The sequence below is a fragment of the Pleurodeles waltl genome, chromosome 6, assembly GCF_031143425.1.
Source record: "Pleurodeles waltl isolate 20211129_DDA chromosome 6, aPleWal1.hap1.20221129, whole genome shotgun sequence".
Classification (NCBI taxonomy): Eukaryota; Metazoa; Chordata; class Amphibia; order Caudata; family Salamandridae; genus Pleurodeles; species Pleurodeles waltl.
This window is the reverse complement of record NC_090445.1, coordinates 570,836,810-570,850,832: the sequence shown is the minus strand read 5'-3', so window position 1 is coordinate 570,850,832 and position 14,023 is coordinate 570,836,810. Positions and strand designations below refer to the sequence as shown.

The following is a 14,023-nucleotide window of genomic DNA, read 5'->3' as shown; positions in this document are numbered from 1 at the left end:
CATCTTAAGGACATTCACAAAGCTTCCCCGAGAATGCATTCAGCCCCTTTCTTACCATTGATCTTGTGGTTTATAACTTACATTTGAGGTTAAAAACCTACCAGACAGAGCAACTGTCTGGTTTGCTTACGACTTCTTGTGGGCACTCTGAAAGCTTCCCTGGGAATGCACTGTCCATGGCTGACATTTGGCTTTGTAACTCACATTTTCTGGTTTTCTATTTGCTGGCTGGATTTGTTTTACGCTGCCCAGCTTGAATTTGTCCCTCCTGTTGCCCAAACTAGGTTTACTGTATTCTTCCACGAACTCGCTTTCTGTAAACATACCTTTAATTCTTGTTCTTGTAACATTTGCTGTGCAACCAAAGACAGGGGTTACATGTCAGCTATTAGTAGCGCTTCTCAGAGGGACAGCTATAATAATAGGAATAACATAGCTTGCTCTGTGTCAACAGGAAGATAATCCGCATTAGATCTCCTTGACCCAAGCCATCTGACACCATGCTGTGGTCAAAACATCTGGGTTTGGTGCAGGAATCGGCCGCACAACTCTAAATAATTAAGCGTACTTTTTCCGTAAATTTGTATGCAGTTTCCGCGCCCATGCTTTAACACTGGCAGCAGTAGGGCACTAGTGCTTGCACCGAAACAAAAGCCCCCAATCAAGTAACACCCGAGGAGCTCTTCAAATCCAGAGGGACCGACTGTAGTTTGTAATATACACTTGCCACCACCGAGAAAATGTGCACTGCTTAAGTGGTCTACAACAATTAAATAATGGAAACAAAATTACATTTAGGCGAGTAAAGTACAAAAATAATTTTATTAAAACAAACTGAAAACGATTGTTAGTTGCAGTTTAGTTATGATCATCCCAAATCAGTTTGTCGACATGTTACAACCAGTGTTCAATAGGACTAACTCTGGGGACGGGAGGGTGTGTACACACAGCCTCCGCTCTCGCCTATTTTTCCACAAAACAAACGTTTGCTGCGAACATTTTAGACGTTCAGTGTACAGTGATTTCAAACAGGGAGTGACGGGCCAAGATGAGAAGTGAGCGCACTAGAGATTTCCCATTAGCTGGCAATTCACACTGCATGTAATACATTGCAATTGACTAGTAATATGCATGGCTTTTAAGAGCCGGGTTCGGCAAAATGGTCATAGATTAATGCAATAGATCCAGTTATACTGGCACTTAACAGTCCGAAGTCAAGTCTGAAGTGAAGTCGCGTGGTAAAGTGCTGGCACTCGGAGACATCAATGGACGGGACCAAGCATCCACAAAGTCAGGTTCACAGAGGAATCAAGCCATGGAAACGTTCACAGTACCGAGGGACACAACCCTGCTGAAGACGGAACACTAAACATAACAAATAAAATCCTTCCAACAAGCCACAGCACTCTGAAAATAAATATAGGTATAAAAAAATAACTTAGAATCTATCTTGCCAGAACACATCAGCTTTGCTATATAATGAGTTTATCATGTACAAATCCGTTGATTTCAGCCTTTATCCCACTCTTTATTTCGAAATCAAATGCTTTGCATTTGTTGCCATCTATCCCTCCACTTTTCAAATTGTGAGCAAAAAGTGAGGAACCTCCATGTATCTTGGTCCGATTAAGGACCAAGCAGACGGCGCTCTGCGCCTTTTCCATTCATTCTCCGAACGTATTGCCACCACAAGCGTGACGCAAGTAAAAGCAGCAAAGGATGAAGGCCACGAAGAAAGAGCTAGCCATGGTTGCCACGAAGCTGCTTCCACGGTGTAAACGTATTTACCGCAGAACCCTCCTAGGTCACAGCAAAGGAAGGCTGCACTAATGCCGACAGTGAGGAAGGTGCTTGCAGCGTTGCGTTTATCAGAGGCATGAGATGCAACACAACTCCTGCTTCAGACTGTTCCCAGGACCCCAAACTCCACCGGGAGAGCTGTATTCATGTGCTGCTTTCTTGGCTTAGGTTGTGTAGATGAATTTCGTCCATTTTCTGTGGGAGGATAGTTTCTCCTAACCACGAATGGTTCAGAATGTCCTCAAATGTAGGCCTGTCGGATGGCCGCGGGGCCAAACACGACATAATGAGATGCTGGCACTCTATGGGGAAAGGGGAGAAAAAACAAAAACACTTAGACTTCGGAAAACAGGTTTGTGTTGCAGACACTACTCACTGCTATGACAACGTATATTTAAAATACAAAGTACTTCTCTTAGTCCGCATTCCAAGTCCAAGTGAGAGATAGGAGTGGAGTAGTTTAGACTGGGCTAGAGTGGAGTTAGGTGGAGTGGGGCAGATTATAGGAGGGTCGCTTGGAGTGAAGTGGGGTAAACTGGAGTGGGATATGTAGGAGTGGAGTAGGGTAGATTGGAGCAGGGTGGAGTGAAGTAGACTGGGTTAGAGGGGCGTCAAGTAGAGTAGATTGGAGTAGTGTGCGGTACACAAGAGGAGTTGGCTAGAGTAAGGTGGGGTAGACTACTGTTGAGTGGAGAAGATTGGAGTGGGGCACACTTGATTAGAGTGGGGTGGAGTAGAATGGGATAGGTTAGATTGCAGTAGGGTAGTTTGGGCTAGGGCAGAATGATTGGGGTGAAATGTGTTGGATCGGACAGGAGTGGGGTACCATTTGAGTGGTATGTGGTAGATTTAGTAGACTGAAATGGAGTGTGATAGAGTGGGGTGGATTAAAGTGGAGTCAGATTGGCGAGATGGGCTGATTGGATGGAACTGAGAAGGGTACACTCAAATAAAGTGAGGTAGACAGGAGTGAGATGGAGTAAATTGTGTAGACTGGAGTAGGATAGACTGGGGTAGATAAGGTGAGGTGGATAGATTGGGGCGGGCAGTTTGAGGTATAGTGGGGTAAATAGCGGTAGAGTGGGATAGGCTGTGATGTGGTAAAGTGTAGGTTAGAATGTGGTATTCTGCAGTGGAATTGGATAAACTGGGAGTAGAACTGGGTATATTGAAGTGGAGTTGATAAAGGCAGATTGGAGTGAGGTAGGTTGGAGTAAAATCGGATGGGGTAGATTGTAGTAGGTTAGATTGGAACGGTGTGTGGTAGAGCAGACTAGATTGAAGTGGAGTAGAATTAGGTAGAGTGAAGTGTGGTAGATTGGAATGGGGTTAATAGAGTGGAGTAGAGAGGGGTAGGTTGGCGTGGGGGTAGATTGGAACAGTGTGTGGTAGATTTGCATGGAGTGCAGTAGACTGCGGAAAACAGGTTTGTGTTGCAGACACTACTCACTGCTATGACAACGTATATTTAAGATACAAAGTACTTCTCTTAGCCCGCATTCCAAGTCTGCTGGCGGCAATTTAGCTAACTGGGCCCCCAGACCACAAAAGGACCACTAGAATAAATACAAACTCTCGGTACAATAAGCTTCCCTATTAAAGAGTGAAATACTGCCAAATGAGAGCGGCCATAACTATCAATCTAAATTTTAAATTATTTTTCCGGTCACTTTACCTGGCGAGATTTTTCGCCGGAAATACACCTGTCCTCGAAGTATCTCTTCATCGCTTTCAAACGGAATGTCCCCCGACACCATATCATATAGCAGCACGCCCAAGGACCAAACTGTTGCAGATCGCCCGTGGTATCTGTGTAACCTGATCCATTCCGGGGGACTGTAAACTCTGGTACCTAAGAAGAAAACAGACATTTACTGATAAATCGAGGGAAGCCACATTCTGTCGTTGGGCACTGAAAGGAAAATAATTCAGATCATATTCCAGGGGTGTGGTATAGGAGCCATTACGCAGTAGGCAAAGATTTCAGATCAGGTGCGATTTGCAAGTCTATTCTTGGCTGATAGACACAAGGAGGCTGGGCCATACAATCACGTGGCTTTGTTTACAAACTTCGGGTTGTAAAGAAGAACCTAAACGTCCACTAGATGGCAGCAAAAGCTCACAATGAAATGAAACTGAGACTATCGACAGGGTATAACTACTCCTGTTAGACGGAAAGGACCGCCCAACATCTGCTAGGTTTAACGAAATGTTTTGCGATCCTCTCATGCAACACAGTCAAGTGGTAGATCAGAGCGACATACATGGCGCAAACGTAGCTTATACGCCCTAATCAGTGATGATCGTCTATAACTAACCAAAGGCAGCTAGAGTTTATTAGGATCGGCAACGTTCCCCATTAATCCTCGACCAAATATAGCTATATATGAAACAGCAGGTAGTCCAAGAGCCAGAAAGCAGATTTCACAGTGCCTCCGCGTGTTCCTCGGAGAAGCACTCACCGTCGAATTCCGTGTAGACTGTGTCCTTGAGCAGCGCCCCGGAGCCGAAGTCGATAAGCTTCAGTTCGGCGGTCCGCAGGTTGACGAGGATGTTCTCGTCCTTGATGTCTCGGTGGACCACCCCACAGCTATGGCAGTGTCGGACGGCGTCCAGGACCTGGCGGAAGAAGCAACGGGCCAGAGGCTCGGGCAAGGCCCCCTTCTCGGTGATGAAGTCAAACAGGTCCTGCACCGGCTCGGGTCGCTCCATCACAAGCACGAAACGGTCTGGCTTCTCGTACCTGTCCAGGAGACGCACGACCCCTCGGGATCCGGCGCCGGCGCACACCCTCTTCATCAGTACGATCTCCATGGGGACGCGGGAGCCGCCGGGCTGTTGGGCAATGCGAGACACGTTAGAGAGCCGCGGAGCACACCGTGAGTTGATCGTGATAAACAGAAACAGATACTCACCAGCTCTCCCCAGTAGGAGATCTTTTCCTTGGACACGTGCTTGATCGCAACCTAGGATTAAAAAAGCAAACTCATTATGCAGGGTAATGGCAATACATCCGAAAATAATCAAGATGTTGGCAATAAACGAAATTACGACTGAGCGAGAACGAGCTAACTTTGTAGTCAGCCCACAAAAAGGCAAATGGTTAAAACAAACAGCTAAATTAGCAAGTACGAGAGGGAGTGCGAAGGTGGTTGGTTAGGTATATACCACCATTCACCGACGTTTCCACAGAAGAGTACATAGAAGACAGGACTGCAATTGACCTGCTTCTCCGTCAGCGACTGATTTGCTTTGTGCGCAAGTCTTTCACGTGATCTTAGGCGCGATCCCCGAGTTATACGGCCACTCACCGGAGCGTTGTCCAAAATGCGGACCCCAGAATACACAGTGCCGAAGCCGCCGCTGCCAAGAAGGGCTCCCACCCGGTACAGCTTCTCAAAGGGCTCCTTCTCTTTCACTGTCGATTACAAAAGAGGTCGATCAGAAGAGGAAACTAACAGACGAGATAGTTCTAGACATCAGGATGTGGCATGGCCAACTGATACTTTCATACCTGAGGCAACACCCATTTAAGAAAAAAAGGTGCTCTTCCAGTACTACAGTCACTATCTACTTCCAACTCCCAGATTGGATCCTACCCCTTTGGTGCGATCACTTTTTACCTCGCTCCAAACCGAATCTCTCCCTACAGTCATTCCTTAATTATGGAGGCCGATTCCCTTCCCTTTTACTGAGGTCAATCCTCCCTAAAATTGACTGACTCTTCCCCCCCCCACCGGTCCTTCTGGAGTCACAACCCCTCCCTTTGTTGAAGTTAGTCGACACTGCACATATAGTACTCGCATTTCCCTAAGAAAATACCCATCTAGATGTCATGGTGTCACTCCCTCCCCCAGCCACTCCCAGACAGCGCAGGGCAGAGATGCGTCTGCAACCTGGACACGAGCGCGTGACTCACCTGCCATCATCGGCTTGCCGTCCCCTGCGGGGCTGGGCCGGAGCTGCGCTAGCGAGCTAGTCATCTTGGACAAGAACATGTTGCGGTCTCTAAAGATGCTCTGCGGCCACAAGGGCAGGGGTAATGCGTTGCCGGTTTTTTTCTCGGGGATCCTTGGCGGTGCGGAGTATGTGAAGCCGGTACGCAGTTCCAATGGCACCGGCGCCTCGAAGTATGCTACAGTCGCTGCGGGGTCTTTCCCCTGGGTGGTCCTTGCTTCGCGGTACACAACGTTATCAAGGTGGCCCTGAGCCTCTCGTGCAGGTGTCGCGCTTTCGGTAGTCCTGCTGCTGGTAGGTTCTGGACTTCGGTCCCACAGCTGATGTCGTTGTTCTAAGCTCTGGACCCGCTCGCGCCGCCTGTAGTTGGAAAGACGGCGGGGAAACGGGGTGGGACTGAATCTGCGGCCCGCCCACCCGCCACCCTCCTTCCCTCAGCTCCGCCCACCAAGCGTCACAACCAATCATGGCCCGCCCGCCGACGACCGCTTACTTGTCACTAGTGAGCTGGAAAGAGCGCCAATCTTTCTGTCCCTAGGGGCGCGCAAGGCGAAGACCAGAGAGGCTGGACCGTAATACCATGGGGGAGGAGCTCAAACAGCGAAAGCGCTTTCAAGTTCTCTGAAAGAAAAGGCGCGCGGAAGACCGCGTGTTAGGTGGGCGGGGCTACTGTCATTTTGAAATTCAAAACGAAACAATAACAACTGCGTATCCAACGGGCGGGGCGTGTAGCGTTTGTTTTGCTTGCTGGAATGGCGGGGGAACTCCTGTGAGCGCGAAATGTGTCAATGAAACACTCTCACATGAAGCAACACTTTGCCCGCCTTTATCTCCGAAGTGTAGATTTCCACTGTAGAACAGCGAATGTTTCCCCGCCAGTACGTCTGTAAAACACATTTTTTTTAGAGAAATTGTTATTGTGCTTAATGGCGACTATAAATAGCATTATGGTTACATAGAGGACACGTTTTCGTTATAACCTAGTTTTTCTGTGTGTTGGTGTATGACATTTCACCTCCACGCGTGGACCTTTGAGTGCCACTTTCTCATTTTTTTTCTTCACAAATCTGTTTATTATTATTTTCAGCATATTATAACATTTGACTTTCAGCAACTTTCGGATAACAAATTTGGGCGATTACAAATTAATTGAATACACACATCCGAAGAATATAGACTTCAAGTCAGTTTATAACTAGACCTCCAGTTAGCGTATTGAGCCATAGTTTGCCTATGCTCACATAGCACAGGATTAACCGACATGTAGAGTTCAGAGAGAGGGTTCATATATTAGAGTCTTGAAGCCTACAGACCATTAAAAGAACAACAGATAATTCCATATCTCTGCAAACCATTTCTAAGGATCAGCTCGTTCATACATATATTATTCTGTTTTTTGCTGGCTGGTATATAGCTTAAACAAATCACAGATAACAATAAAAACATTAACAAGCGCTGGAGTACTTTTTATACAGTCAATAGATTGCAATTAAAGCGCACCGCAGTAGGTGTGGGAATCTCCCTGCATCATCCCTTGTACATGGAGTACATGCAAGCCACAGATGAATGCCGCCCTGTTAACAACTAGCCCTAACTCCAAAACAGAGACCGAACCGGTCACCCAGACACCAGCACCCACCCTTACACGCTCCAGCGCCAGTAGCAGGTGCACATCCATCTCAGCAGTTAAACTGGTTCCTCCGCAACAGGGCCTTGACCCATATTCTGCAGGCATGACAACATCTCTTCCCAGCTATCCGACAACAGATACTTGCGTAGCCCAAGCGCGTCTTCTCTTTTCAACGCCACTCCCTCCGTACCTGCCCCCACCTCAAATTAATATTGCCAGGCCTGCTCAGCTGGTGGGTCAGCTGACTTCGACCTACGAGTGATCAGCCGCTTAGCCGTTATCAGGCCCAGGTCCGTAAATCGCGCCGCAGCTCTATGCCGCTCTCCCCTGGGAAAAAGGCCCAGTACACATGCCTCCCAGGTGAATGGAACTGGATACGACGTGCACTCCGACAGGCGGCTCACCACTGCCCTCCAGAAGCAGCACAAGGATGGGCAGGACCATAGCATGTGCATCATGTCTGCATCTATATAAGAACAGCAGGGGCAGGCTGCATCCTGACGAGCAAAATATCTGTTCACTCGGGCTGAAGTGAGGTAGGCCCTGTGAATGATATAAAATTGGATCAGGCGAAATCTAGAGTTGCGAGGTATATTAATTTGGCCAGAGAGGGCTGATATCCACTGTGCATCTGTGACTGAGACAGTTGCATCCCAGTCCCAGGCTGCACGCATCGCATCGCATTCTAGGGTCGTGTGCATGCGCAGCGCATCAGTAAACCATCTAGAAAGGTGCAGCCCCTGCAGCATCACCTGTATGTACTGTATCGGCAAATGCGTGGGAGGGGCTACTGACATGTCACCCCACTTGGATGCTAAAGACCTCAACAACGAGTTATATAACAGAAACTGTCCTGCAGGCAGCCCCAACTCCTGAACCAGTGTAGGAATGGGAATTAGCTTACTATCATCATATAGGTCACCATTTTTCGAAGAGGTAGTGCACTTTTCCTAGTTTATTGTGGTTTCAACTTACTTGCAGTTTGAGGTGGAAACAGGTGTGAAAGTTATGGGTGGTTCTGGAAAGATATACATTTCTGAACAATAGATACATGCCAACAGACCTGATTCAGCTGGGAGACGCCCAATTTTAAAGCCAAAATGGCTTTGTTTTAGCTGGCTGCCTAATAATACTGCCTCTCTTTCAGTGTTAGTCAATGGGGAAAATAAATTCACCATCTCACTCTTTCCTGTTTTGAAATATTTACAACATTTTGAATTCAGCAAGTGGTCAATTGTGTGGCTTCTTCAAGGTATTCCCAAAGAAACTTATCATTGAAATAAAAATTAATGAAAATTAGTTGGAGAAAAATTGCTATTGGTGATAATGATTTAATCTGCAATTTGTCATCTTGGCAAATTTATGAAAGCAGTACATAGTTACGTTCAATATACCTTTTTGTTTATGGGGATATGTAGTGTTTGTAGGTTCTCTAAAACATGCAATACTCAGAGTTAATAACTGAGCTGCAGCTTATGATTTTTCAGTGTGTACAGACAATGCAGAAATTCATATGGTAAAATATAATGAAAGAATCATGGGTATGAAGGAAACCTATGTATTTCTGAAATGTGCACAAGATACTACATCTAGGAACAATGGTTATTTGTACACCTCTGAATTTGGGGTTACACATGCTATTGTGATTCAGAGGGCATTTTGCAAAATGTCTTCTTTCTTGCACAATTGCTTACATTTGGAACCCAAAAATGCAGAGAAGTTCAGTTGGTAATTACAAATGTTCTACTATTCTTTGTTCCCACACATCTCTGCTAAAAATGGAACCCCATTTGTCTGGCTACTCCTAGCTCCCCTTGCACAAAACACTCCAAAATGCAACCTAGAGACATCACACGTCACCCAGCAAAAGCAATGTATTGTTTTAACAATGTGCGTAGTTGTGAATTTTGGGCATCCGCTTGGTCACCACCCAGAGACACCTCCAAAATCTTGACCGTTTTGAAAACTAGATAAGCAAGTGAGTCCAGGGCGGATTGCTTTGCATGTATCCCCCTACATTTTCTTAATCTCAGAGTCCTGCACATCTCAAATTTAGGCAAAACACACATTTTCTTCACTCATATGTGAGAGAAAGTTCCAGAATCTGTCCAGAACCACATAATTAGTACCAGACAGTGTTCCCACACTAGGCCTGATTAAAATTGTAACTCACTTATGTGGATAAGCCCAGCACCCACAACATGAAAGGCCCCAAAACACAGCATGGACCGATCAAACTTTTCCACTCAAAGCCAACCCTTTTTTTTCTGCACTGTGGGATATTAGGCATGGGTTAGCTTCCCCACAGGGAAACCTACCAGACCCACACATTTTTGAAAAGTAGACACCTGGGGAAATCCAGAGTGGTGTGCCTTACCTTTTGTTACCCACAATACCCTTCAAACCTCAAACATAAACAAAAACAAATATTTTCCTTACATTTCTGTGAAAGAAAATCTAGGAATCTCTGGGGATCCACACATGTCCTACCACCCAGCATTCCAACACTTGTCTCAATAAAAACGCTACCCTATTTTTGTGGGTGGGCCCAACAAACACAACAGGAAAGTCCCCAATTCGCAAAATGGACAGATCAAATTTTCCTGCTCAAAATCGTCAGCCCTTATTGCAATATCTGTATCTGTGGATTTGGTGCTTGGGCTCGACACCACCCAGAGAAGCCCATCAAACCCAGACATTTCTGAAAACTAGACACCTAGAGGTGCCCAGGGTGGTGACCCTTGTGCCTATCAAACTGAGTTTTCCTACCCAAAATGCCCTGCAAACTTCATACTTTGCTTAAAATCACTTGTATCCCTCACATTTCTGTAATGGAAATTTCTGAACTCTGAAGGGATCCATGAAACTCCTACCACCCAGCATTTCCCACATTTGCCTTAATAAAAACCCTACCCCACTTGTGTGGTGGGCCTAGTGGCCGTGACAGGAACAGATCAAGCCGGGGACAATGGGAGCCATTGTGGGATCCACATAAGCCACACCACCCTGCAGTCCCCTGGGTGCCTAGTTTAAAACATGCCTGAGTTTAGTAGGTTTTCTTGGATAGCAGATGATCATGGGCCCAAATAGTGCAGCCATTTAGCATGGCAAAGAAATACATTTGGATTTACCCCTAACGTCTCTGCTGGTTCATATTCCAAAACAAAGGCAACAAAAAAAATCTAAATTTCCTCTTGCTTACCATGGGTGGGCAGAAAAGCTGTTGGGGCGTTAGGTGTGGAGGAAAGGACTAACACCAGAGCGGCCCATACACAATCCATATTTTGTCTAGTGGGTTTTTTTCTGCTCTCCCCAGGGCAGAATAGTGGTAAAATCCCCCAACTGACTTTGTGGTAGTAAGTCTGTTGGACTGTTTCTGGAGTGGGAGCACAACCCGATGCCTGGGCAGACAGCCCCCTTTTTTTTGAACCATTTTTTCCTGGTGCTCTACTGAGGTTTCTGTTTCCTGGGGCAATAAGACTGTATGGGTTGTTCTAGGGTAAGGGCACAGCCTGTATCTGGGTGGGTGGCCCCCACCCATACTTTTTTGAGACCATTTTGTCCTGGTGGCCTAATGGGCTTCCTGCACCCTCGGGATAGACTGGGAATAAGCTCCCCAAGCTGTCCCTGGGGAGAGGGTTGGGTGGGGGCAGAAAAACTATAAGACCAGGGGTGGGGGAACAGAGTGTCATGCTTATGGGGTAGCTCCCCCTACCAAAAAATAGAAAAAACAGTACAGCTACCATTCTCTGAAGTTTTTGGGGGGTTCTGCCCCCTGTGAGAGGTACGTTGGGGCTTTTTAACAAAAACATTTTCGTTTCTTGTACATAGAATGACCTGCTAATGTCCCCTGCACTATGAAAACGTCAGAGGGTCGTCCTTTGCACCAATAGAGCTAAGACCTGTTGTTTGGGTGATCTGTGATGGCCGAAGTCATTTTTGCTTGCTTCAGGCAATGTGTGTGGTACTGAATGGAAATTAAAAAGTGAAATGCATTATTATTCTTTCATATTAAAAAGATAAAAACATTGAAACATCCCTACTCTTCTACCCACAAAGTGTGTTTTGTCTGTCTTTGCTACCCTCAATGCGATAATAGCATCCAGAATGCACCTACTTCATTGCCTCAGTCTTGTCGCCATCTTTTCTTCTCCCCTGATCCCACTATTCCACCTTTACTGCTAACCTCAGGCTTTAAGTACCATTGTACCATTGTACTCTGGATTCTAACTTGTGATTTACAGGTTACACACAGTGCACTGTGGAAGGCACATTAACCTTACATGCTATTTGCTGACTATTAAAACTTGCAAGCAACAAACTACACACAGATCTGTTGCCAAGTGCATTCACAACCTGAGCAATATATTAGAAGAATTATCCAAAGGGCCACGGGATGTACAAAGAAATCTCTGCAGCAGGTGCCTTGACCCTCTAAGTCAGCTTAACACTAGATAAACGTGCCCAACAGATTATAGCTGGTAAAGTACTACATTGATCCAAATTAGTATTATGATGTATAGGGAGGAACCTGGGTAGGGTACTCACAACGTTTCAAGAGGATGTTGAGTGCTGGAAGATGCTGCCTCTCACTATAATGGGAATGGCGGCCATGTTTAAAATGATCACTCTTTCTAAGTTTGTATATGCCCTCCAGAACGTACACTGTAAAATCCCTGAGGAAATATTCATTAAAATAGATGGTGTACTTAGGAAATTGCCGTGGAATGATAAACACCGCAGGATAGCCCTCAAAACAGTACAACACAACAACCTCCCAGATATCTGAGCATACTATTGGGCATCCCACTTAATAGCTATTAAACATTGGTGTTACCTTCCCAGAGACAATCCTACATATGCACTTGACCATACACAATTCTATGAATACCCCTTTTAACATTATTTTTATGGGGGTGGGACGCCTACTGCCAGCAACACAGGCAGCAATAGGGACTCTCAGAGACGTAGGGAACTCAAGGGATTCCAGGCCTGGGATCTTATTGGTATCTCTAACGTGGGGGATCTAATTGAGAATGGGGAATTGATACCCTTCCAATCCCTTCAGAGAGATTATGACCTCCAAATTGTACAGTACTTTATATATATATACAATTCCACCATGCATGGAGAGCGGAAGGTGTTTACCCAGATATTCTGGAATATGTCCCCCCGGAATGGGGATTATAACAGGAGGCACTAGAGGAAAAGGCCATCCCTTTCACCTGTAAATCCGTTAATAATAATGTACCCGTCTGCCTGGGGAAACTCAGGGCCAAGTGGGAACTGGAAGTGGGGGAATTGGAAGACCTCAATTGGGAGGCCACATTGATGGACCCAAAGGAAGTAGCCATTCGGGCCAGGCTGCGGTTAATTAAATTCAACATCCTTCACCGTATCTATTTTGATCGAGTACGATTACATAAAATGGGGAGGCTGGCATTTCTGGAATGCTTAATATGTGGGGAACTAAGAGGGAATTTCTTACATACACTATGGCGATGCCCGAACATTCATACATATTGGCAGCGAGTAATTGGAGAGTTAAGTAGAGGGGTTTCTGCAACCATACCCCCTGATTCCAAGTAGCTATATTGAGTATATGCTCTGGGAGGTTGTCTTTACGAACTCCACAGCACCATAATGGCTTCACTTAATACTGGGAAGTTTGGTATCAAACTTCTCAGCACAATAAACCCACACTGATGCCAGTGTGGGATTTATTGAAAAATGCACACAGAGGGCTTCTTAGAGATGCCCCTTGTATGTTAGCCCAACTGCTAGGGTAGGACTGACCGGTCTGTGCCAGCCTGCCACTTTCAGACGAGTTTCTGGCCAGCTGGGGTGAGTGCCTTCGTGCACTCTGTGGTCAGAAACAAAGCCTGTCCTGGGTGGAGGTGCTTCACACCTCCCCCTGCAGGAACTGTAACACCTGGCAGTGAGCCTTCAAGGCTCAAGACTCGGGTTATAGTACCCCAGGGCACTCCAGCTAGTGGAGATGCCCGTCCCCCCGGGCAAAGCCCCACTTTTGGTGGCAAGTCCGGAGGGAAAACTAGGGAAAACAGGGAGGAGTGACCACCCCAGCCAGGACCACTCCTAAGATGTCCAGAGCTGAGGTGACTCCCCTCCCTGCAGAATCCTCCATCTTGGTTTGGAGGACAAGGACCAATAGGGATAGGAATGTGCCCCCCTCCCCAAAAGGAGTGGGCACAAGGAGTGGTGTAGCCACCCTCAGGGATAGTAGCCATTGGCTACTGCCCTATGACCCCTAGCATGCCCCTAAATCTAGGATTTAAGGGCCTCCCTGAACCCAGCTCACCAGATTCCTGGCGACTTACAAGAAGAAGGACTACTAAGCTGAAGGCCCCAGCAGAGAAGAAGGAAGATCACAACTGCTTTGGTCCCAGCCCTACCGGCCTGTCTCCTGCTCCAAGAACCTGCAAAACGACCAGCAATGTGTCTAGCGGGCCCAGCGACCTCTGACCAATCCAGAGGACTACCCTGGACCCAAAAGGACCAAGAACTCCCGAAGACAGTAGCCCTGTCTAAAGAAACCTACAACCAGAGGACTCCCACCACACCTAGCATGAAAGGGTCCCCAGGCGATTGGGAGCCTGGCTTGACCCCCCCCAAACC

At 46.6% G+C, this 14,023-nt stretch overlaps 1 protein-coding gene across 1 annotated transcript; it reads right to left on the bottom strand.

Annotated features, from left to right (window-relative positions):
* Window positions 1-803: 803 nt before the first annotated feature.
* PIM1 (Pim-1 proto-oncogene, serine/threonine kinase) lies at window positions 804-6,118 on the bottom strand. Its single transcript, XM_069238750.1, has 6 exons — window positions 5,720-6,118; window positions 5,112-5,218; window positions 4,716-4,766; window positions 4,263-4,635; window positions 3,476-3,652; window positions 804-2,102 (listed from the first exon to the last, which is right to left on the bottom strand). The coding sequence occupies exons 1-6, from the start codon at window positions 5,796-5,798 to the stop codon at window positions 1,945-1,947; spliced, it is 945 nt and encodes a 314-aa protein (XP_069094851.1). The 5' UTR covers window positions 5,799-6,118; the 3' UTR covers window positions 804-1,944.
* Between the last annotated feature and the right edge of the window lie 7,905 nt (window positions 6,119-14,023).